Below are 26,461 nucleotides of genomic sequence, written 5' to 3'. Positions count from 1 at the left end.
GGTCTAGGTCGAAACAGTGGCCATCTGTCTGCAGCTTATACAAAGAATCAAGTTTAAATGTGATGGAAATATTTGACTTAAAATGCGATTAGCTCGCATATGGGAGTGGTAGTAAAAGTGGTTGGTTCAGATTCGCTGGTGGTTGGTTCCATTGTGATGGTGGTTTGTGTGGAACTGGTTGTGGTGGGAAAATGAGTGGTTGATGGCGATGTAGAAATTGATGAAGCTTAAACATACGGAATAGACCGATTATTACTATTGTTGTTACATTTTAATACAAAATGATTTATATATATATGTAGCCCAACACTCGTTCGATGATTCCGTTTTTGCGTTTGTAGCGGAATCAACGAACGATTGTTGGACTACAGATATATTTCATTCTGTATGAAAATGTAACAACAATAATAATAATGATGTTTGCGTTTGTAGCAGAATTGTTCGTACAGTGAAAACAGTACAAATACAAAATCTGATCTAGTTAAGGAGGGATTCGTGTTTGTTTTCGACATAAATTTAGCAAACTGTTCGTTTTATGAGATTTACCTGCAGGTATTCGTTGACAAATATATCTCGATGTTACATTGCATTCCGTACTTCTCCACTTGTATGTTGAATCAAGTGAAGTTAATGAACCCATTATCACACAATACTTGGATCCTGTTGCGATCGGTTCCCCTGTTGCCCACTGTCCATTGACAATATTTGATCCATCCTTCCACTTATAGTTGTTTGTTCCTGCAGCTCGTTTTGCTCCGATGTAGAACGAATATGGGGGAGCTTGCGAAAGAAAGAAACGCTAAAAAAATCTGCTTTTCTTAAAACGTAACACCACAAATATTATAACATTGCAGTTTGAATATCTTTCACATTTAAGTTCGTTTTTTAAAAAAGTTATGTTTTCGTGGTTAAAATACTTCCACTTTGCATTCAATCCAAATGATTTTTTTGTTGACAAAAGAACAATTTTATAGTTTTTCTTATGCTGCTAACCAGTCAAAGAAAATATCCCTTGCCAGGGATAACATGGCATCCATTCTTATATGACCAAGATATGACTGCTAGGGTAAGTGAGGGATATATCCCTGTATTATCTTTGGAAAGGTAACAGTTCAAGCATAATTCCATGCTTAAAGCCATAGTCGATAACCGGGTATAATTATCCCTGTTTTGCCAATTATATGTCACAGCGCAGTAACCTTTAACGTGAAACTTTATCTTCATGCACTTATACAAAATATAGCAATTACTATATCATGCTGTCGGTACCACCCTCGGAATTTAGTTGCAAAAAGTAGTTTTCTTGCATTGTACACATATCTTTGCAAAATTAAACTGGAAAAAACGTGGTAAAACTAAGTGAGGGCACTTCCAAATGTTCGTAGGCTATGATTCATTTAATGTATATCACAGTAATGCGGCCTTGTTCAGACATTCCTAACATCAAAAACAATCTCTTCAACGTAGTTTAGGTGTTTTTTTTATTGAAATTTGGTTTACCGTTTGTGGATGTGGAACGAATATGGTGAACCTCGAACAAGTAGAAGAATACAAAAACTACTATTTAGAAGCACGGAACATCGGCGAGATATGCACTGTGTGAATTGCATGCTGTTTCAGCTACTGTGCGTGAATTAACTTTAGACCCCATCAAATACGCGTGGTATTCACTATATTTGTGCCAAGTTTGTGCGAAACAAGAAGGAAACAAAAGTAAACTTAGAACGACTACGAACTCCATGACCTCGGTCTGAATAGGTGTGAAAATAAACGTTACAAAAAAAACTGAAGAAAAACTTTTGGTTCGCACCCTGACAACGTAAGTTCAGAATGTATTACTTCACTGTCTGTCTCTTCATAACTTCTGTCTCCTGCATCGTAAAGACTAAACCTTGTTTATCATCGTGTTACCAACCCTCCCATCAGACAAAACCACACAATACACGGATGTGGATCAATGTTTGTTAAACGTGGGAGTTTATTTTCACAACGACTCACGTTCCCACACATCTGCTGGCTTAATGACGATTTCTATAGAACCAGACTGTTGTTTTCTGGCTTTCATGTTATTCAGTTTTGTTTGGTTGGTCTTAAAAATCACAAAGTGGAAGTCTTTGCTTGGCCGTTTGGTCAGCAAAGTCGTCTGATAGTCACACCAGCTACACTGATGAGACCTTTTAGGTCGAAACAGTGGCCATCTGTCTGCAGCTAATACACAATAAAAAAAATAGTGTCTAAATCATCAGGGGTATCAGATAATTTGAATACGACATTGTTTAAACTTAACAAACACATACAATAAAACCCATACAATAAAAAGCATGTGGGTTTGCAGTAAACTCTTAGATCGTTAATTAGAAAATATTTCGCATTGTATTTCTATGTATCGTGGTTGTGATGTCTGCTTCAAGTGGTGAGGATTCTGAGCAGAGGAAAGCTTCTTGTTGAATCAAACTAACTTACAATAACCATGAATGTATTAAAAATGTTACATCTGGTCACGTTTCTATCGTCCAGATCCAGAGCAGTGCAGAGTATCGTAATCATCATCCCCACGTCGTTCCTCTCCCACGAAAACTTCGTCGTGTGGTGGCGCTACAGTGTCGGGTTGGTTTCTATTCTTTCGTGGTTTAGCGGTCGCGTAAGTCGGTTCATCGGGGTCACCATTGGCTTCTTCTGCTTGAAAAACATAGGTTGTAAATCGTATGAGAATGAATCCAATGTATTTCTATATTGTTGTCGAGTTGAAAGTTGAGGAACCCTAGATACAATTATCCCACAAAGTATCTCAGTATGAAACAGAAGGACAATAACTCTAAGGAATATTTTATAATATTTGCTTCCATACCATCAACTTGTTTCTCATCTGTCTGCTCGTCACTGGTTTCTTGGTTGCTTCTGCAAACAAGTTTAAATGCACAGATAGTTTTAAACGCTCCAAATTCACGTTTAAATTAAATCACGAACGTTTATTCACCTGTTGTGTTTTTTCCACCATAGGAAGGCAACAACAACACAGATGATTATGAACATGATTATTCCGATCACTGCCCCGGTAACAGCCGACGAACTGTTGTTGTTTGTTAAAGCTGCTGCAAAATGCAACAAAGAAGGTACGTCAGTGATTTGTGTTTTAAAATAAGTTGTTGTTTATATTGAGCTTAAAACCCTGATTCTTTTTGTTATCGCTGAAATATATCTTTGACTTTGTTGGCATCGTCAGTATTAAAAAGTCTGTATATTTTTACTTATTTTTGTTTAAACTGCGTTGCTTTTTTATCGATGATGACGATGCCTAGTAGGCGAAATATATATCAGTGAAAACGAACACATTGTTATTGAGAAACAACTTAGGGTTATGATATAAAGGTTCATATAAAAGTAGTCAAAAGTAAACTTAATAATTTAACCCGGTAAAGTGATTGGTTGGGCACTAGTGGCTGTGTTGTCACTGGTTGATGTTGATCTACTTGAGCTGGTTAAAGTTGTACTTTTGGTGTTTTTGACAGAAGTGGTCGTTGTTGTAGCAGCTAAAAAGCACGAAGGAGGCAGGATTTCGAAATGAAATTTGTATTAAATATACTTCCAGTTACTCCATGAGAAACGAGATACTTCTTAAAAATATAACTTACCTTCTGGTATTCGTTGACAAGTATATCCCGAAGCAACATTGCATTCAGTACTTCTCCACTTGTATGTTGAATCAAGTGAAGTTAATGAACCCATTATCACACAATACTTTGCTCCTGTTGCGATCGGTTCCCCTCCTGCCCACTGTCCATTGACATTGTTTTTGTCATACGTCCACATGAAGTTGTTTGTTCCTGCAGCTCGTGTTGCTCCGATGTAGAACGAGTTTGGTGGAACTCAACGAAGAAGAAGAAGAATAGAAAAAAATATAATTTAGAAACAAGGAAGATTTACAGCTGCTCAGCGTAACTTTCATCACACAAGCAAACAATCTGCTCTGTTGAAAGTTGATACTCAAACCAAATTCAAGGGCATATTTTAAAAAGACGAACTGCAATAACTATTCTTGAACGTTTTTTGGGTTGCAAAATAACCAACAATCAACTACAATTAATTTTTGCTTTTGGTGACAAGCATTGTAAATACCCGTAATATTTCCAATCTTTCCCACAAGGAAGTTAAAGATAGCTGTTGTTTTCACACTGGCTACCAATGCAGCATTGTGTGCACTACATGCTGTTTTAGCTTCTGTGTATGAATTAACTTGAGGTCCGATCAAATATTCCCGGTAGTTATCCAACTTGTACCAAGTTTGTGCCAGAATGCCAGGAAAGCCAAGCAAACACAACGCAATCACAAGCATTGTAATAACTCTCTAACATCAATTGCAAACCTAAACACAGTTAATGTGAAGCATGTGAATACTTTGAGCATATGTAGTTGATGAAATACATGGTCATGGTTTAATCGGTTCGTCGTTTCAAAAAATCCTTCACGTTATTTTAATCATCATCTTTATCAGAGGCGATATTTTCCTTTTCCGGAATTAAACAAAAAGTCTCGCATGAAACAACATTGCACTGAAAAGTTACCGGACCCCGAGGTATCTGGTATATCCTCATTGTTGACACAGTCGACTAATGCATAACGGAATCTCATAATCGCCTCAAAGCGAATATCGTGTTTCTCCCAGGTTGATCCCCTGCCTCTTAACAAAACTTGCCTTTTAACGTAAAAAACTTCACCCTGTTTCTCCATCCGTTCACAATCTGATTCTAACTATTATATATTTCTACTAAGCTAAGATATAACTCTTCAACCGCATATTATACATACCAGCTTGCATGGTTATGTGTACGGATATTATTCGGTGTGTGGGAGTTCTATCTTGGGAATACAAACACGCCAAAATTATATACCGGGAAATACTTCACATCGAAACGATGAAGCGATATTTTTAAAAGGTTCCAGCAACACCACAATTTACTTTTGATGTTTCTCCAACGTGAGGATAAGTTTGTTCTGTACCAACATTGCAGTCACGTGATGTTCCTATACGTCATCACCCACGTTGTACTGTGTTATATCTGGAAGAAGGAAACCCACATCCTCACATCTTCCTTGTACAGATATGAGCTGATTACTTTGCTTTATATTCTGGGACAACTTCGTGCTTGTGTTCCTGAGTTTTGCTGTGTCAGTGCAATTTTAAAATCAATCAAGAATTTCTTCAAAGCTTCGCAACGTAAATAATTGGAATACATCTTTCTTAACCAGAGGAAACTGGGAATGGGATACGTTGACGAAGATTTGTGTATAAACGTGCGGTCACCAATGTCGTTGTCGTTTGCATCATATAACACCAGCAACACTAACTCCACGCTGTTGATTACTTTGTAAAACATCAAGGTACCAACAGCTTTGCCTGCAAGTACACAGCTGAATGCTTGTTGTTTGTAACATGGAAAAGCAAACTGACGTCATTGCTTCTGTCTTTAGGAACGAAGGCATGCACACGCACAATAAAGTAAATATGTTTTTACATTAGTATTAAACACAGTAATATATTTTTGAACACATGTATCAAACCATAAACATCACAGAAAAGCAATAAATAAATGTCTAATTATAAACATAAACCCAAAGCGGTAAAAGATGCTGAATGAATTTGTGACGTCATCCTCACATAGATTGTGACGTCATTCATAGGAATGTGAAATGAAAATACAGAAGAAACAACATAAAACCACTTAAGGCGTGACATAATTGTCCCATTATTACTTCTTATTCGTTTCCTTTCCCAACAATCGCATAAGTTTGTTCCGCATCATTGCAGTCACGTGATGTATCTACGTCATCGTTGTACCCACGTGCTTCCGTGTTATTAGTTTGTGCATGTAAGCTTGTGTGTTGGAGGTGGTCGTACGTGTCACAATTCTCATTATTATTAACTTGGTCGTAAACCGCTTCGTTGGTAGATTCAACCCTGGATGAGGTTCCTGCTTTTGGTTGGTTTTTCTTCTTTCGTGGTTTTGCGGTTGCGTAGATCGGTTCTGCTTGGGTTGGAGTTGGGGTTGAGGTTTCTTGTGCTTGGAAACAAAACATAACAGTGTTGGGTCCTGAATATTTTGTAATAAAGTTTGCATTTATGTTAACGGGTGAAGTGCACACACGTTGGGGTAATGCATTTGTAATAAAAAATTAAGACTTCTTCGGGAGGAGTAAAAAATTGCGTTCCGGTGTAAATGCATTTATTTTGATTCCATGTAGGAACGTTTTTGTGTTAAATCTATTTACAAAATTTAACGAAGAATTAACAAATACACGAAATCATTCCATTACAAACTAGAAGTGATGGCGCCAACAACATGTAAGCCATTGTTACGTCATACTGATAACTTTACCTGCGTTTCCTCCATAAAATCAATCCATAGGCGAGGAACAATAAGATGATGACGATCACAACCCCAACAACTGCACCAACGATAGATGAAGAATCTGTGACGTTTGATGGTGGATTTTCATCAACTGTTGTTGGAGAAGTGACTGAAAATAAAAATCGTTCGGACACTTATGCGAGACTGATAAAAGTTATGGAACCAAAACCGTTCAAAAAAAACTTGTACGCATTGAGGAATGGATATTATATGTTTATTTTCTGCTGGTTGATCCGACAACCGTCTTGTATATTGTTATATGGCAAAAAAGTTGTACATATAAGTTATGTCATTTACATGTTATTGATAAGTAGTGTTTGAACTGTCTGTACTATTTCACCTGATTTGGTTGAACTATTGGTCCTGACATAATGGGTGGTGACGTTTGTTGTGATTCCAGCGTTCCTCTGTGTGGTTCGGGTAACGTGTGTAGTTGGTGATAATGATGTTGGTTTGACTCCTGGTGTTGTTGTAGGTGTGATAGTGGTGCTTTTGGTTGTACTTGTGACTAGTAATAGGAACGGGTTAACGACATTTTGTTCCCTTTATTTTTAGCTGCCAGTGGTGTTTGCGTTTTACGGGCACACCAACGTGCTTTTTGCTGCGCTTTCCCCGTCTCGCGCCCAATACTGTTGTTTACTACGTCACATTCTGCGTTGATTCGTAACCGCCCACCATAGAAACCTAATCGTCTTTTCTGTAGGATTAATTTTCATCTTACTGTCGACCAAGGATGTTATGGCCCATCCCATAAACACATGTAGCTGCATTGTTGATCACCATGATTTGAGAATGAATATCTCAAGCAAGTCTTGAATAAACCAACATGATTTTTAATGAAATTCACAAAAGTCGTTATGTCACAATATAATTTGTCGCATTTGCATATTGTATTTAATACTCAGTCATTGCCACGTTAAAGGTTGCGCCCCACATCGCAACTGTTTATACAGCGAAACCCACTACAAAGGTGTTTGCAAACGCAAAACTTGCCTGTTTTGCTATGAAAAATTGATTACTTTCCGATTTCCATTAACAAATATATCCCGAAGTAACATCACACTCTATACTTCTCCACTTGTATGTTGAATCAAGTGAAGTTAATGAACCCATTATCACACAATACTTTTCTTCTGTTGCCATCGGTTCCCCTTCCGCTCCTGCCCACTGTCATTTCTTAACATTATCTGATGAACCTGACGTCCACTTATAGTTGCTTGTTCCTAGAACTCGTTTTGCTCCAATGTAGAACGAGTATGGGGAGGCTTGTAAAACGTACAGTAAAACGTAATAAACATTATCAGAAAAACATCATTAAATTTCTGCTCTAACTTTGTAATCAGTAGTGATATTTTCGTGGTTAAAGGCTTCCTCTCTGCATTCAATCAAAATTTTATTATCTCAACTTTGTTATTTAATATACGTCAGTGAGATCATAAGGTTTGCAGGCTTGGCAGTCCAGTCATTGCAGCCCAGCTGGATCAGCCACTTTTTCCTCACAAGTCGGAGCAAGATTTGAAAATCAAGCTCCTGGTGAGGTTTGAACTCACGACCTTTGGCTATTAGTACGTCAGTAAGAGGTAGAAGGTGTTTTGAAGTTTGGTACGCTTGAATGAAAATTACCCCAAAAATTGAAAATGTAGATTCACACACATGTGATTGTTGTCCCTCTCTCACCTGTTACTGTTCCTATCTTTCCCACTAGAAAGTTGAATATATTTGTTGTTTTAACACTGGCTTGATGTGCGTTATGTGTATTGCATGCAGTTTCCGCTTCTGTATATGAGTTAACTTGAGGTCCGATTAAATAATGCTTCACTTCGTCGAATTCGTGCCAAGTTTGTGCGAAACAAGAAGGAAGCAAAAGTAAACTAAAAACAACTGCGAACTTCATGACCTCGGGATGAATAGGTGTGAAAATAAACGTTGCATGAATAAGAATTATTGTTGAAAACCTGTGCTTTGTTTCGTTCCCAGGCAACGTAAGTTTAGACTGCATTACTTCACTGCCTGTCTCTTCATAACTGCTGTCTCCTGCATCGTAAAGTCCAAATCTTGTTTATCATCTTGTTACCAACCTCCCCATCAGACACAACCACACAATACACGGATGTGGATCAATGTTTGTTAAACGTGGGAGTTTATTTTCACAACCACTCATGTCCCCACACATCTGTTGGCTTAGTGATGATCTCTATGGAACCAGACTGATGTTGTTTACTGGCTTTCATGTTATTTAGTTTGGTTTGGCTGGTCACAAAAATAATAGTGTCCAAATCATCTGGAGTATCAGATTATTTGAATACGACATTATTTAAACTTAACAAACACATACAATAAAAGCATGTGGGTCTGCAGTAAACTCGTTGATCGTTCATCAGAAAATATTTCGCATTGTATTTCCATGTATCGTGGTTGTGATGTCTGCTTCATGTGGTGAGGATTCTGAGCAGAGGAAAGCTTCTTGTTGAATCAAACTAACTTACAATAACCATGAATGTATTGGAAATGTTACATCTGATCACGTTTCTATCTTCGAGATGCAGAGCAGTGCAGAGTATTGTAATCATCATCCCCACGTCGTTCCTCTCCCACGCGGCTGTAAATTTCGTCGTGTGAAGGCGCCACAGAGTCGGTTTCGTTTCTATTCTTTCGTGGTTTAGCGGTTGCGTAAGTCGGTTCATCGGGGTCACCATTGGCTTCTTCTGCTTGAACAACATAGGTTGTAAATCGTATGAGAATGAATCCAATGTATTTCTATATTGTTGTTGAACTGAAAGTTGAGGAACCCTAGATACAATTATCCCACAAAGTATCTCAGTTTGGAACAGAAGGAAATTAACCGTCTAAGGAATATTTTATAATATTTGCTTCCTCACCATCAACTTGTTTGTCATCTGTCTGCTCGTCACTGGTTTCTTGGTTGCTTCTGTAAACAAGTTTAAATGCACAGATCGTTTTAAACGCTCCAAATTCACGTTTAAATTAAATCACGAACGTTTATTCACCTGTTGTGTTTTTTCCACCATAGGAAGGCAACAACAACACAGATGATTATGAACATGATTATTCCGATCACTGCCCCGGTAACAGCCGACGAACTGTTGTTGTTTGTTGAAGTTGCTACAAAAGATATTCGTGTTTCACAAAAGATAAACAAACCAAAAACGTTAAGCAAGTAATTGTTTTTTAAACATGTGCATTTGGAGAGTGTGTAAAAGTTGTTACTGTTTATATTAAGCTTATAACCCAGTGTCTTTTGCCGTTAACAAGGTTTTGTTATCGCTGAAATATATCTTTGACTTTATTGGCATCGTCAGTATTAAAACACTCCGTGTATTTTTCCTTATTTTTGTTTAAACTGCGTTGCTTTTTTAGCGATGATGACGATGCCTGGAAGTAGGTAAAATATGTATTAATGAAAACAAACACATTGTTATTGAGAAACAACTTAGGGGTTATGATATAACGGTTCATATAAAAAAGTCCTTGTCGGCCGTAAGACTGACTGTGAAACTTTTCTTTCTGACAAATAATTTAACCTGGCGAAGTGGTTGGTTGGGCACCCGTGGTTGTGTTCACACTGGTTAATGTTGATTTACCTGTGCTGGTTAAAGTTGTACTTTTGGTGTTTTTTACAATTGTGGTCGTTGTTGTAGCAGCTAAAAGGTACAAAGAAGACAGAATTTCAACATTTATTTTCTGTGTCGTTTATATGGAATATACTGCGAGTTACCATTCGGTTTTCGTTGACAAATATATCTCGAAGCAACATTGCATTCCGTACTTCTCCACTTGTATGTTGAATCAAGTGAAGTTGAATCCATTATCACATAATACTTTTCTCCTGTTGCGATCGGTTCCCCTGTTGCCCACTGTCCATTGACAACATTTGAACCCCACGTCCACTTATAGTTGCTTGTTCCTGCATCTCGTTTTGCTCCGATGTAGAACGAATATGGTGAAGCTTGCAAGAAAGAAACAGTATCCAAAATGGGGACTGGATGGCAAACTTAGTCAACGCAGTTGTCGTAATGTTGGATTGAAACCTCACTCACCTGTTACTTCTCCAATCTTTCCCACCAGATAGTTAAATATAGCTGTAGATTTTACTTCGGCGAGACCTCCTCCCTGTCTATTGCATTCTGTTTCAGCTTCTGTGTATGAGTTCACTTGAGGTCCGATCAAATAGTATCTATGGTCGTCCAACTTGTACCAAGTTTGTGCGAAACCACAAGGAAACAACAGTAAACAAACTACAACTCTAAACTTCATGATCTCTGATTGGATGCAAAAACCTTTTGTTTCACGCCAAGTTTGGTTAATCAGTTTATGCAAGTGAAAGTTTTTATGGATTGCTTACTTAATTGTCATTTATGGATTGCTTATAAAGAAAAGCAGTCAAAAATCAGTATTAGGCAACAGCTCAATCTTAAAATTTAACAGGAAACTAAGTTTAGATTTCATCATGTTAATCCAACGATAAATTATCAAACAAGCAAATATGTCATTCCTTTTATTCAACATACCACTAACCCTCAACATACCAACCAATCCAGTCAACTAATTTAGTAACACACAAGACATCGTTGGACGGATGAGGTTCTGTGTTCATTACACGTGGGAGTTCTATATCCAGACTCGCCTGCACAGAAAACCTACTGGTGTTTCCTAGCTTTCTTGCCATTGCTCAAACCTGGTGCGCTGTTAATCACTACTAGACACTTATTTTCATCAGATCGACTGCTCTCGTAAGCCTGGAACAACCTTCATAATCTTCCATTGGTGGAGGTGAAACTGTAACAGATTTCCTGAACACAATTAGAAATTCGAACTTCCCACTCTTGTTCCATCCGACCATTGGAAGAGGTTTGTTCCAGGGATGCGGGTGATTCCAATGTACAACGAATATGGGAACTCTATGAAGTGGAAAATTATCTCGACGTAAGACGTGATTTAGACCGAGATAGTAATACAAAGTCTACAAAGCAAATTTTATGATTAATGTAAGACAATTATTTTGCCGTACGATTTTGATGTTCCGTATAGTTTAACGCCACAAATCGATACGATTTATGTGATAAAATCGCACTAAAGTTGACGCACCTGACAAGTCTCCGATTGCAACCACCAGAAAATTGTGAACATGTATTGTATTGACTTTGACCAGATGTGCATTCTGTGCTTTGCAAACTGTTTCAGCTTCGGAATGCAAATCAACTTGAGGTCCAATCAGATATTCCTTGTTGTACATCTTCTGACTGGTTTGTTTCTGTTTGAGGCTTTCAATTACTTCGGTTGTCAATCTGCTTGTTTTGTTGCTTGTCCGTCTTCGGTTGATTATGGTTGTCTGGTCATTGTCTAAAACATAAATATATTTCACGGCAACATTTCTTCACATGCCTTCCAGTGTCAAAGCGAGATCAACAAATAATCCGGTTCTGAATTACTTTGTGCGCAGTCGTATTGAAGCGCTATAACTTTGCCCAGCAGACACTTACCCTAATCAATTTGTGATATCAGTAATCTTGTAGCTTAATGAACAACTTTTCGAGCAACCCTATAGTGTAACTTTTAATCCATTGGCGTAGAGTACAGGGGGTGCAGAGGTGCCGCGCAAACCCGGCCTTTTTCCTAAATTTATCCACACAATCCCATCGCGTTTTTCGGCTTCCTTCGGTTCAAACCATAGTAAAATGAAGGCACATTTCTCTAATTATACGTGTAAAGGCGCTTAACGCGCAGTTTCGTATGCCTCGAAATTGCGATCTATAATTACGCAACACAAGCGAAATAACGTTATCGTTTGTGTAAAGAAAATTCCCACTGAGTTCGTCGCAAAGGCATTTATTTAAAACCACGTTTCGTCAATTTTTTTCGATCGGCAATTACTTACATCGCCGGCTAAAACACTTGTTAACATGAAAGATGTTATAACCTGTATAATATAGCGTGCAAACGATCTTCTAAAGTTAGCATTTTGTACTCGCCGCACCCCCGTTGATATGTAAAACTCTACCCTGTTTTAAGCACATACTTGGGAAACTTCTCTCGCAAATATATCTGGAAGGATAAGTACATGGGACCGTCACCCAGTAGAACGGAGGGTTTGTGAGTTTATCGAGTGATCCCATTGTGACGCAATCCTTGTTCCCTCCTACGTTGTTGGGACTTCCCCTCGCCCAGTTCGAACTTTCCACTCTTGTTCCATCCGACCATTGGAAGAGGTTTGTTCCAGGGATGCGGGTGATTCCGATGTACAACGAATATGGGAACTCTATGAAGTGGAAAATTATCTCGTCGTAAAACGTGATTTAGACCGAGAAAGTAATACAAAGTGTACAAAGCAAATTTTATGATTAGAGAGACAACATCCCACCAAGTTACACTGATGAGACCCAGTAAGTCGAATCAGTGGCCATCTGTCTACAGCTCCACAATTATGATTAAAGTAAGACGATTTTTTGTCTTAAGATTTTAATACTCCGTAAAGTTTAACGCCACAAATCGATTTGCTTCAAGTTTTAAAATAACTCTAAGGTTGACGAACCTGACAATGCTCCAATCACAACCACCAGGAAATTATAAACGTGTATTGTGTTGACTTTGGCCAGATGCGCATTCTGTGCACCACAAAGTGCTTCGGCTTCGTTAAAAAGATCAACTTTTGCTCCAATAAGGTATTCCTTGTCCCCCAACCGTTGCCAACTTTGTGAGAGGGACAGAAAACACATCAACAACAACAACAACTTCATGTTGGTTTTCCGGGCACTGAAGTTTCCTCACTTGAAATCACGTTTCAAGTTTTAAACAAATTCAACCCTAATTTATAAGAAACTTGTACCTTTTACACAAGCACGCTCCACATATTCTGTCTGTACCGAGTTGAAACTTTAGAAATAGCTTCGCTGGAAATTCCCAATCAGCTTCGTATTGTCTTTCATAGTGCATCACCTCTCTATCATGGTCACAGAAAGGTTATGGAAATTACATACGTCATCACTACTTTACTCAAGGTCAACCAGGGGTTTCTTAACTTGGAGTCTGTCACCCCCCTAAACGTCCACTGTGACACATCGTTAGGATCAACAAGATTATTCAATAAAATAATAATTCTTCTATGGATTATCTGTAATCATTCCTGTCATAGAAAAGTGTGTCAGCGACCACCGCATCAAAATGTCTAAAATTAGACATAAGAAACTGACGTGATGGCGTTTTGTATCAAATGTTATGGAGTTGGTGGGGGTTCGACCGTGTTTACCGACCGCCCACGAATGATTCCTGATTAAAGTTTCGTTGAAACCGAACGGATTTTGCAAATTGACGATCGAGTTTTTGAGAAATTTTGTGTGGAAATGATTTAAAGTTGCAGCATTTTATGATGGAAAAGTCACACGAGGACAACAGAGTATATGTGACGTCATAGATGATACACAAACGAATGTACATGTATATGGTGGCCCTTGGTTTTCTTTTATTAATTTACATCAGACATTTTGCCGCTGTACGCAACCTTCCGTTGACTCGGCTTTCGAAACGTGGCTACGTGACAACAATCTGACTATGTATCTATGACGTAGATAACCATTGTGTATTTAAGGGGAGGGAAGTGGTGGTGGCGATTCATGTTTATAAAAGATCACAAAATGTTTACGCGTAGTTTCTTGTGAAACTTTGTCATGAAATGCAACAATAACACGACTGAGAACCCCTTCCCATACCTTAAAATAGGCGCATTGTCTATTTCATGCGAAATGAGTGGTAGCGAAAATCCACAGGAAATAATGAGGAATTGTTCATTATTTCCATGGTTGGTGTCTTGTCATGCATTCGTTTGTTGAACAAATCAATCAGAATAACGATTGTCACGAATTTGACATTAATAAAAACAAACAAATACTTTTATACTTTCATTAGACATGATTACAAACGCTGTTGCTGCAAGTAATACAATTTACAAATATTTTGGTCGTATGGAAGACACAATTACAGTGCAATGAATTGTTTGTTAAGCTTTATGTTTCATTTATTTAATATCGGATATTTAATTGCATTCACGTTTAAATGCAAAGGTAGAAGAACATGCGACGTTCCTCATGTAAACGAAACATCGAAAATACTTTCCCGTTACTTTCCCCATTTACATGTTGGTTTTACTGTTTTGATTGTTGACACATAAACTTACACAATGTTAAGTTTGGAAAACAAAAACATCTTTTTTCCCAGCAAACAAGTCTACTATCAACAAAACTCGCAACGAGGGTAAGCAATTTAAGGCTTGCCCAGCCCAACAAAATCAACCGGCCGCAGCCTTTTTTACAAATTTGCAGTAACGACCCCTCCGAATGCAGTTGTAGTTTAGTTAAAAGATAATCTGAATAAAATAACACAATGTTTTAACAACACAATAAACAGTAAAGAGAACAAGAATATCGCGCCCCGCTGATACATTGCAGAGTTTGGGTTTGGTCCGCGGTTAAGTCAAGGTCAACTCTTTATTCACAACAAACGTTTCATATTTTTTCAGAGTTGCGTGGATAGATTGGACCAGAATGTTTAAATCACAACAAGAAAAAAATTCTTTCAGTATGCATAAAATGAAACTGGCGACATCACTGTAAAGCGGTATTTAATCGGCAGCGACATTTTGTTTCTTAAATAAGCAAAAGCACGTTTCTATCGTCTTGATCCAGAGCAGTGCAGAGTATCGTAATCATCATCCTCACGTCGTTCCTCTCCCACGCGGCTGTAAACTTCGTCGTGTGGTGGCGCCACAGAGTCGGGTTGGTTTCTATTCTGTCGTGGTTTAGCGGTTGCGTAAGTCGGTTCATCGGGGTCACCATTGGCTTCTTCTGCTTGAGGAAGAAAATACGTGAATGTCTGAACAACGTTGCGGGATCTCCCCGAACAGAAATAAAGATAGAAATCATATTCTCACCAACATCATTTCCGGTTCTCACTTCAATGAAATTCCTCGGTTCGTTAGATCTGTTTACATCAAAACTTTGTTTATTTTGTGCAAAAACATATCAAATACTGTAGATTGTTGCAATAAAATGTCTCAAGGAAAATCTATTAAGTTACCGTTTCTTACGGACAGTTACACAAACTTTACTGATTCGATATTAGTATTAAATCATACTTTCACCTCTTCCTTCTCCACATCACAAAAGTTATTCCTGCAAGTAATATTAGAACTGGAATGGAAACTCCAACTGTGACTCCGACCACGGTTGAATTATCGGGTGGTGGATTCGAACCTGCATCTTACAATGTATTGGTTGTGTAAGTGCAGTGGAAAGCAATTATTAACGCAAGCTAAAGTTAATGATCTGGCTTCTTTTTCAACCAACGGCTTTCAATTGTTTTTTCAACATAAACATTCTCCTTTGACATATTTTTGTTGCATTGAAGCTAACAAACCTTATGCCGAAAACAGGAATACATAATCCTAAAACCTTTTACATCGGCAGTCAGGCGTCTTGTGTCTGTCTTGAGTTTATTTGATTGGGAAGAACGGAGTGATTTTAATTAAATACGTAAAACTCATAGCCTTGTTTAGTGTTTTGTGTTCGACTAACACAATGTAACTGTACACTGATGTGTAAATTTTCACTAACTTTCCGTTGTTGAAATATAATCCGTGGTGTTGCTTATGGTTCCCGAATTTGATGTCTTTAAAGTTGTGGTTTCGGATGAACTTGCTAAAGAGATCTTGGATTTCGTGGTGGTTGTGGAGGTCGTCGACACAGTGGTAGCTAGGGGGGGATTTAAAATCATGTCAGTCTTTTCGTATCGAACCAGTTTGAAAACAGAAACAAGTTGATGTATTACAAACACAGAATTATGTGAGGTTTCTTGGATGTCATTTGTGTTATCTGCTGTTGACATGTTTGTACGAATATTTGTTCGGAAACGCATTTTTTCTCGGAAACGCACAAGCTAGGAACGTCGCGCATATACAATTATACTTTCATGTCACCGCATAATCTGTTTCTAATTTATAAATCACCGTTGTTTGTAAAGACTCAAAATAATTTTCAATGCTTAGCACTCCGCTTACCTTTTACGATACGTTGACAAATATATCTCGAAGCAACATTGCATTCCGTACTTCTCCACTTGTATGTTGAATCAGGTGAAGTCAATGAACCCATTATCACACAATACTTGGATCCTGTTGTATCCGGTTCTGTTGCTTCCCACTGTCCATTGACAACATCTTTTCCATCCGTCCACTTATAGATGTTTGTTCCTGCAGCTCTTTGTGCTCCGATGTAGAACGAATATGTTGGTGCTAGCAAGGGAGAAACAGTATTTACTTGATATGACTTGTTTTATGTCCTGATGCTGCCCCAAAGTTACCGACCCCAAAGTTTGCCACAGTTGGCAAACATATTTTTGTACTCATATTTAACTTTTGCATTTTTGCTAGTTACTAAACTGAATATTTTTTGGTACTATTATAACAGGCCTACGCATAAAGTCTAAACTTTATGCTTAAATCTTTCAATGTAAATGAACCAAAATATTGCCAAGCCGCACATACTTAACCCCATTGACTTAAATAAATATTTATCATTTGTTTCTGAAGCAAAAAAACTACAAACAATTTGCGATGCCACTGGTTGTTGTTGTTCTGTTGTTTTTGACATAATAATTAAACTAGAATCTTCGGGACAATCTTCTGGTAATGTGCGATCCAAATTTCACTCACCTGATACTGTTCCAATCTTTTCCACCAGATAGTTAAATATAGCTGTAGATTTTACTTCGGCGAGCCCTCCTCCCTTTCCATTGCATGCTGTTTCAGCTTCTGTGTATGAATTAATTTGGGGTCCGATTAAATAATGCTTTACTTCATCGAATTCGTGCCAAGTTTGTGCGAAACAACAAGGAAACAACAGTAAGCCTAAAACTACTTTGAACTTCATGATCTCTGCTTGGAAATAAGAAACTTTTTGCGCCAAGTTCAGACAAGTGAAAGTTAAAATCAACTAAATCCTCATTCATGGATTGTTTATAAAAAGTGCGGTTAAAGATCAATATTAGGCAACAGCCTATCCTTTAAATATAACAGGAAGCTAATTTTAGATAACATTATTTTAATCCAATGCTAAACAAACAAGCAAACACGTCATTCCTTTCATTAAATTCAACTTACCACTAACCCTCAACATACTACTAACCTTCAGCATACCACTAACCCTCAACATACTACTAACCTTCAACATACCACTAACCCTCAACATACTACTAACCCTCAACATACTACTAACCCTCAACATACCACTAACCTTCAACATACCACTAACCCTCAACATACTACTAACCTTCAACATACCACTAACCCTCAACATACTACTAACCCTCAACATACTACTAACCCTCAGCATACCACTAACCCTCAACATACCACTAACCCTCAACATACTACTAACCCTCAACATACCACTAACCTTCAACATACCACTAACCCTCAACATACTACTAACCTTCAACATACCACTAACCCTCAACATACTACTAACCCTCAACATACCACTAAAGGCTGATTCCCACTGCGTTACGATACGACAACGATCGGGAAATCCCCGCTCCGCGCACGATTTCTCGAAACGACTCCGATACGACGCCACGACGGCCAATGCACACTGCCACGACTGTGCTTTACGACGCACGCAACCATATATGTTTTCACACTGTTAATAGCATGCCATTGTGACTTGCTAATAAATTCTCTTCATAATTAAAAATCTAAAATGTTTTCCCCAAACACCCATCTGCTGCAAAAGTAAGATTATTTGTTTTTATTGAAAGAAATATACCATACATAATGAAAATAACAACTGCAGGTAAAAAATTGGACCATGCCACATTTATCACAGTAATACTTTGTTCACACTAAATACGCATAGTACACTGGAGGTATTTGGAAATGACATATTTGATGGTATGGCAGTAACAGTAAGAACAGAACTTGAAATATGAATAGAATGAAGAACGCAAAAACACAGTACTGTTAAATATACAAAAACCTGGGTGAAATACCCCTAATCCACACAAAATTGCACTTCGTATTCTCCATACAAAACCTGTGTAATGTGTTGCATGTATGCATTGACACTACCAGGTGTTTTGCTGCGCAATTCGGCAGCAACAAAAGCCCCAAATGTGTCAAATCTGTCTCTTGTTGGTTCTGTCATATTTTCAATTCTCTGATTTGACTTGTGCAGAACATTTAATATTTCTTTCTGAAATTGAAATTTAACTGTGAATGTAAATAACATGTTACACACAAGTAACATACTTTTACATCGTCATGTGATGATTTTATGCGCCGCTTTGCACTTTCATAATTGGGTTCACTAGTAGTTGAGCCACACACACTAGGAGTTTGTGATTCATCAAAATCTAAAAAAAGTGGTTTTTAGTGTATGTATCAAGATTTTTCCAACAATACACACAATTTACCTGTAGTTTCTGTAAATGATGAAGATTCATCCAGGTCTTCTACTTCTGATGCAAAAAAATTACCCTTCGTCCTGATATAAAATTTGCAGTAAATATTAAATGTACACACAATGTGCCAGTGTTGTGATATTAACTTACTTTCTGTGTTTGATATAGGTATCCAGAAATGCCAGTTGACTAAAGTAAGGCCATGTTTCTGGTGGTTGAACTGCAGACCCACTTGCAACTTCTCTACCTTTCTTATGCTTTCTTGCATATGTACTTCGTAAATTACTCCACCTTGTTTGGCATTGTTGTACTATTCACAACCAAAAAAATATGCATTATGTTCAATTATCAACATAGGTTTACAAGTCTCACCAGTTGCATTCATACTAGCAGCAACCTCTTTCCATGCACTTTCAGTTTTGTTCTTGTCTTTCTTTTCTGGATGAAATTGATTATACAATATTTGCAGATTTGAAATTACCTCAATTAATTTTCTATTAAACTGTTCTTCGTCCATCGTGATAACTCTACATAGAGAAAAGAAACATGTTGCATTGTAAACTATGCATTAGTACATACATAAACACAAAATATTAATTGCCAAAAACAAGGAAGCACACACTTCACGAATGTTGCCCAATTGTCCATTGCCAAGGAACGGCACCATCAGTATTGAAGTACTTACACAACTCATCTCTAACAAACCGTGCTTCATTACCATAATAATTTGAACCAACATTTGAGACCCTATTTATGTTGACCGAGTTGGGTATAGTCTGCCTCCAAGACCCAGCAATATAATCTCCAGCTCCACTAACACAATGATCACCAGTTTCACTGGGATTCGAAGAAGATTGCAAAAAGTTATGCAGCACAACACATGCTTGAACAATCAGCTCAGCAAGTTCAGGGTCACAGTTTATCATGTTGTAAAATATCTGCCATCGGACAGCAAGAATGCCAAAAGCATTTTCAACAACTCGTCGTGCTCTACTTAACCTGTAGTTAAAGATATTCTTATCACTTGGAAGGTACTTTCCAGGATATGGCTTCATTATGTATTTTTTGAGTGGAAATGCATCATCCCCTACTAAAACATAAGGAGCAACAAATTTTGATTTCCGCAGATGTTTTGGGGAAGGGATACCAAGCAAACCTTTTTCAAATCTTGAACCCATTACAGAGTTTAAAAACACACCACCATCACTATGGCGACCAGAGTCGCCAATATCCACCAGCACAAATTTGTAATTTGCATCACATACTGCTAAAAGGATAATAGAAAAGTACCCTTTATAATTGAAAAACTCAGAACCACTGTTTGGTGGACATTTAATACGAATGTGCTTCCCATCTATTGCCCCAATGCAATTTGGAAAATTCCAATTATTTTCAAAATCCTCTGCAATTTTTAACCAGTCATTTATTGATGGTTGTTTAAGATATTGAGGTCCAAGCACATCCCAAATGGCTGAACAAGTTTCTCGCAGAATTTTGCTAACTGTGGAATGACCAACTCTAAATGAGTAAGATAGCTGTCTTTGAGATGCTCCTGTTGCCAAATATCTGCATAAATGTATCCACACTTCATATACCTGTGGCAATAATGACTTAATACAACTGCTGACTTTATGTACTTACCTCAAGGTAAGTATCAAACGTTGTTTTGGAGTAATTGGATTGCGAAAATTTGTTTGCTGTTTTTCTATGGTTGTGTGAAGTTGTTTCAGTATGTCATTAAACTGCTGTGGATTTAACCTCGAATATTGCCGAAACTTTTCTGGGTCATTCCGTGTTAGCAATTTATCCACAAGTTTGTATTCCGACTGTATGTCACGCTCCAAAAAAATGTCATCAACCCAAAAATCTCTGAAAATTATGTAGTTGTTGGTATATTGCTGAGAAATCCTAAAAAGTTAATTACCTCGGCGAATTTTCATCAAAAATAGAATAACAACATACCAGCTGCTGTTGGATTAAAAACAGTTTTTCACACATGAGTTTACATTGCCATTCGTAGGTCAATGACATTCTGAAGTCTAATGATTTGGCAAAGTTACCTGTGCTTTAGTAGTCATTAAAAATCAAAGCAAACATGCAAAAAAGCTTTCTGACATTAGTTTTTCTTATCGACAATAAACCGGTTTCGCTACGACGCGCTTACGACGCACGATGGAGTAGAACCCAATCCTACTCTATCGTAGCGTCGTTAGATCGACTTCTTTCGTCGTAAGCGGCGCCGCCGATTGCTTCTCCGACGGCGCTCCGACGCAGTGGGCATACAACTGCTCCGACGGTCGCAACCGTCGTATCGTAAGGCCCTTACGACGCGCTTACGACGGCAGTGGGCATCAGCCTTAACCCTCAACATACTACTAACCCTCAACATACTACTAACCCTCAGCATACCACTAACCCTCAACATACCACTAACCCTAAACATACCACTAACCCTCAACATACTACTAACCCTTAACATACTACTAACCTTCAACATACCACTAACCCTCAACATACTACTAACCCTCAACATACTACTAACCCTTAACATACCACTAACCCTCAACATACTACTAACCCTAAACATACCACTAACCCTCAACATACTACTAACCCTTAACATACTACTAACCCTCAACATACTACTAACCCTTAACATACTACTAACCCTTAACATACCACTAACCCTCAACATACCACTAACCCTAAACATACCACTAACCCTCAACATACTACTAACCCTTAACATACTACTAACCTTCAACATACCACTAACCCTCAACATACTACTAACCCTCAACATACTACTAACCCTCAACATACTACTAACCCTTAACATACCACTAACCCTCAACATACTACTAACCCTTAACATACCACTAACCCTCAACATACCACTAACCCTCAACATACCACTAACCCTCAACATACTACTAACCCTTAACATACTACTAACCTTCAACATACCACTAACCCTCAACATACTACTAACCCTCAACATACTACTAACCCTTAACATACCACCAACCCTCAACATACCACTAACCCTTAACATACCACTAACCCTCAACATACTACTAACCCTTAACATACCACTAACCCTCAACATACCACTAACCCTCAACATACCACTAACCCTCAACATACTACTAACCCTTAACATACTACTAACCTTCAACATACCACTAACCCTCAACATACTACTAACCCTTAACATACTACTAACCCTTAACATACCACCAACCCTCAACATACCACTAACCCTCAACATACCACTAACCCTCAACATACTACTAACCCTTAACATACTACTAACCCTCAACATACCACTAACCCTTCAACATACCACTAACCCTCAACATACTACTAACCCTTAACATACCACTAACCCTCAACATACTACTAACCCTCAACATACTACTAACCATCAACATACCACTAACCCTCAACATACCACTAACCCTTCAACATACCACTAACCCTCAACATACTACTAACCCTTAACATACCACTAACCCTCAACATACCACTAACCCTTCAACATACTACTAACCATCAACATACTACTAACCCTCAACATACCACTAACCATCAACATACTACTAACCATCAACATACCACTAACCCTCAACATACCACTAACCCTTCAACATACCACTAACCCTCAACATAATACTAACCCTCAACATACTACTAACCATCAACATACCACTAACCCTCAACATACCACTAACCCTTCAACATACCACTAACCCTCAACATACTACTAACCCTCAACATACCACTAACCCTCAACATACCACTAACCCTTCAACATACCACTAACCATCAACATACCACTAACCCTCAACATACCACTAACCCTTCAACATACCACTAACCCTTCAACATACCACTAACCCTCAACATACTACTAACCCTTAACATACCACTAACCCTCAACATACCACTAACCCTCAACATACTACTAACCCTTAACATACCACTAACCCTCAACATACCACTAACCCTCAACATACTACTAACCATCAACATACCACTAACCCTCAACATACCACTAACCCTTCAACATACCACTAACCCTCAACATACTACTAACCCTTAACATACCACTAACCCTCAACATACCACTAACCCTTCAACATACTACTAACCATCAACATACTACTAACCATCAACATACTACTAACCCTCAACATACCACTAACCCTCAACATACCACTAACCCTTCAACATACCACTAACCCTCAACATACCACTAACCCTTAACATACCACTAACCCTCAACATACTACTAACCCTCAACATACTACTAACCATCAACATACCACTAACCCTCAACATACCACTAACCCTTCAACATACCACTAACCCTCAACATACTACTAACCCTTAACATACCACTAACCCTCAACATACCACTAACCCTTCAACATACTACTAACCATCAACATACTACTAACCATCAACATACTACTAACCCTCAACATACTACTAACCCTCAACATACTACTAACCCTCAACTTACCACCAACCCTCAACATACCACTAACCCTCAATATACTACTAACCCTCAACATACTACTAACCATCAACATACCACTAACCCTCAACATACTACTAACCCTCAACATACTACTAACCATCAACATACCACTAACCCTCAACATACCACTAACCCTTCAACATACCACTAACCCTCAACATACTACTAACCCTTAACATACCACTAACCTTCAACATACCACTAACCCTTCAACATACTACTAACCATCAACATACTACTAACCATCAACATACTACTAACCCTCAACATACTACTAACCATCAACATACCACTAACCCTCAACATACCACTAACCCTTCAACATACCACTAACCCTCAACATACTACTAACCCTTAACATACCACTAACCCTCAACATACCACTAACCCTTCAACATACTACTAACCATCAACATACTACTAACCATCAACATACTACTAACCCTCAACATACTACTAACCCTCAACATACTACTAACCCTTCAACATACTACTAACCATCAACATACTACTAACCATCAACATACTACTAACCCTCAACATACTACTAACCATCAACATACTACTAACCATCAACATACTACTAACCCTCAACATACTACTAACCATCAACATACTACTAACCATCAACATACTACTAACCCTCAACATACTACTAACCATCAACATACCACTAACCCTCAACATACCACTAACCCTTCAACATACCACTAACCCTCAACATACTACTAACCCTTAACATACCACTAACCCTCAACATACCACTAACCCTTCAACATACTACTAACCATCAACATACTACTAACCATCAACATACTACTAACCCTCAACATACTACTAACCCTCAACATACTACTAACCCTTCAACATACTACTAACCCTCAACATACTACTAACCCTTCAACATACTACTAACCATCAACATACTACTAACCTTCAACATACTACTAACCCTCAACATACTACTAACCCTCAACATACTACTAACCCTCAACTTACCACCAACCCTCAACATAAAACAAACCCAATTAATTCAGTAACACGCAAGACACCGTTGGACGGATGTGGTTCTGTGTTCATTACACGTAGGAGTTCTATATCCAGACTCGCCTGCACAGAATACCTACTGGTGTTTTCTTTGGCTTTCTTGCCTTTGCTCAAACATGGTGCACTGTTAATCATTACTAGTCACCTGTTGTTCATCAGATCGACATTCACTGTCCTAGAACAACCTTCATAATCTTCGATTTGTGGAGGTGAAACTGCAACAGATTTCCTGAAAGCTGTTATAAATTGCATGATCTTTGTTTTTATTGTGAATGAAGGCATGGAGTCGTAATATTATCATTTTCCTGCAGACAGTAGAGTGTTTTGTCGTATCAGATCTCATCAATCCAGCTGGTGACTGAAGCTGGTGAATGAGACTGTATGCAGCTCAACATTTTTCGACACTTTCCCTTTGTTTTTAGTTCTTTCACCTGTCTTAAGTGTCCACGTGTTGTGTCAGGTGCCGCGCTTCATGGTTCAGGAAGAACTAAATGACCGCATGTTGAATTTAAATCGTAGCGCCATCTGCTCTCGTTTCGCTCCTCTCAGATGATTATTGTTGGACAATGAGATGACTCTCCATTCTTTGTTGGCTCATAGAGCTATGTTTTAAAAACAACATCAGGTGGAGTTCAGGTGACCATCTGTTATTTGCGAATGATTGTTTTCACAAAATAAACCAAGTTGTGAATCAACATTGGTGATAGAAGACGTCACGTGGTTAGTGACGCGTCCTAAAGACCTGGGTAGGCGTTATTTTCTGCACCAATGCAGTCACTTGATGCTTCTATATTTGTTGTGCAACATTACAGTTATTGTGACGTGGTGCTTCTACGTCATTGTTGCACCCACGTGCTTCCCTGTTATAATTTTGTTCCCGTAATCTTGTGTGGTGGAGGTGATCTAGAGTTGAGTAATAGTAGTAGTGATGATTATTGTGCAAACAAACACATACACAGTTGTTGAGAGTGCCCTTAAGTAAAAAAGATGCGTTTTGGAAATCACATGGAATTGTAGGTGAAACAACATAGTAATATGCGGTAGAAATTGTTTAGTGTGAAGTCAATGTATTGTATTTATGGCCCTCGTTTAATATTCATGTCTCCCTAGACTCGTACAGGCCTTGGTGAGCCGCACTGGATGCTTGTGTGGCCTGGTTGTTGTTGGTTCATCTCCCTCTGGTTCTGCAGTATTGGTCAGTCGGTTGGTGGCGGTGTGTGCAGCTTTCTGTTATTGTTATTCTTTATCGTCATTCTCAAGCAGATTCTTTGTATCTATACAACAACTTGTTGCGTCACAAGGTGCTTTCTGCTATTCTTATTTGGGAAAGCAGTTTTCTTTGGCAAACTTTTACCAGTGAAATATCACATACGTAGTTGTACGTGTTGGATCAAGTCTATTAGTGTAGTTATCATCATATCAATTGATTTCCACCCGATCTCATAATCACATCATCACAAGATAACAGCATCACACACCCACAACCTTATATACGATAATTTGTATTTTATGATGTTACAAAGCGACATAGAGGCACGTAGATAAACAACCAACTTACTAAAACACAACTAGAAGCACAAACAAGGAAGCAAGGAGATAACAAACAATGTCGGGCACAGAATATACAACACTACGTCACCACCAACATACTAAAAGTTGCCGTCGTTTAATTAAAACCAAGATTTATACAAAGGAATACAAACGTTTGTATCTAAAGATTTCATCCAACTTATATCTTTACAAACCCGGTCTTAACACGCCATGTATTCTTTAACCGTGCAATCCAATCCATATTTACGTACTTAGAACATTCGAAGATTGTTAATTTTGTAAATTTATTTATAAATGAGCAGGGTGCCCACAGTTTAAATCATTTGGTTCAACCACCATTGATAAAAGAATGGCAACAAATTTAGCTCACTTTCATGTACGAGCTTTCACCCCAATCATGGAAGTGTTTCCCTCATTCTTGTTTACATATTCATTTTTCTTATGT

The 26,461-nt window shown here is 38.2% G+C and overlaps 3 protein-coding genes across 3 annotated transcripts in view; all 3 read right to left on the bottom strand.

Annotated features, from left to right (window-relative positions):
* The window catches only part of LOC145901976 (uncharacterized), a 42,990-nt gene that overhangs the window by 7,720 nt on the left and 8,809 nt on the right, over positions 1-26,461 (bottom strand). The gene's annotated exons all lie outside the window — the stretch shown is intronic.
* Positions 2,507-4,122, bottom strand: LOC145914236 (uncharacterized). Its single transcript, XM_083002036.1, has 5 exons — positions 3,633-4,122; positions 3,411-3,530; positions 2,978-3,092; positions 2,849-2,898; positions 2,507-2,679 (listed from the first exon to the last, which is right to left on the bottom strand). The coding sequence occupies exons 1-5, from the start codon at positions 3,808-3,810 to the stop codon at positions 2,507-2,509; spliced, it is 636 nt and encodes a 211-aa protein (XP_082858162.1). The 5' UTR covers positions 3,811-4,122.
* Positions 15,087-19,389, bottom strand: LOC145914228 (uncharacterized). The gene is made up of 11 exons (XM_083002024.1): positions 19,245-19,389; positions 19,023-19,182; positions 18,885-18,955; positions 18,721-18,824; positions 18,541-18,664; positions 17,128-17,226; positions 16,474-16,707; positions 16,031-16,168; positions 15,559-15,670; positions 15,349-15,398; positions 15,087-15,262 (listed from the first exon to the last, which is right to left on the bottom strand). Exons 1-11 carry the CDS (start codon positions 19,387-19,389, stop codon positions 15,087-15,089), a joined length of 1,413 nt encoding a protein of 470 aa, XP_082858150.1.

The sequence above is a fragment of the Ascidia mentula genome, chromosome 1, assembly GCF_947561715.1.
Source record: "Ascidia mentula chromosome 1, kaAscMent1.1, whole genome shotgun sequence".
In the NCBI taxonomy this organism is placed as follows: domain Eukaryota; kingdom Metazoa; phylum Chordata; class Ascidiacea; order Phlebobranchia; family Ascidiidae; genus Ascidia; species Ascidia mentula.
This window is presented reverse-complemented; position numbering and strand designations above follow the sequence as displayed.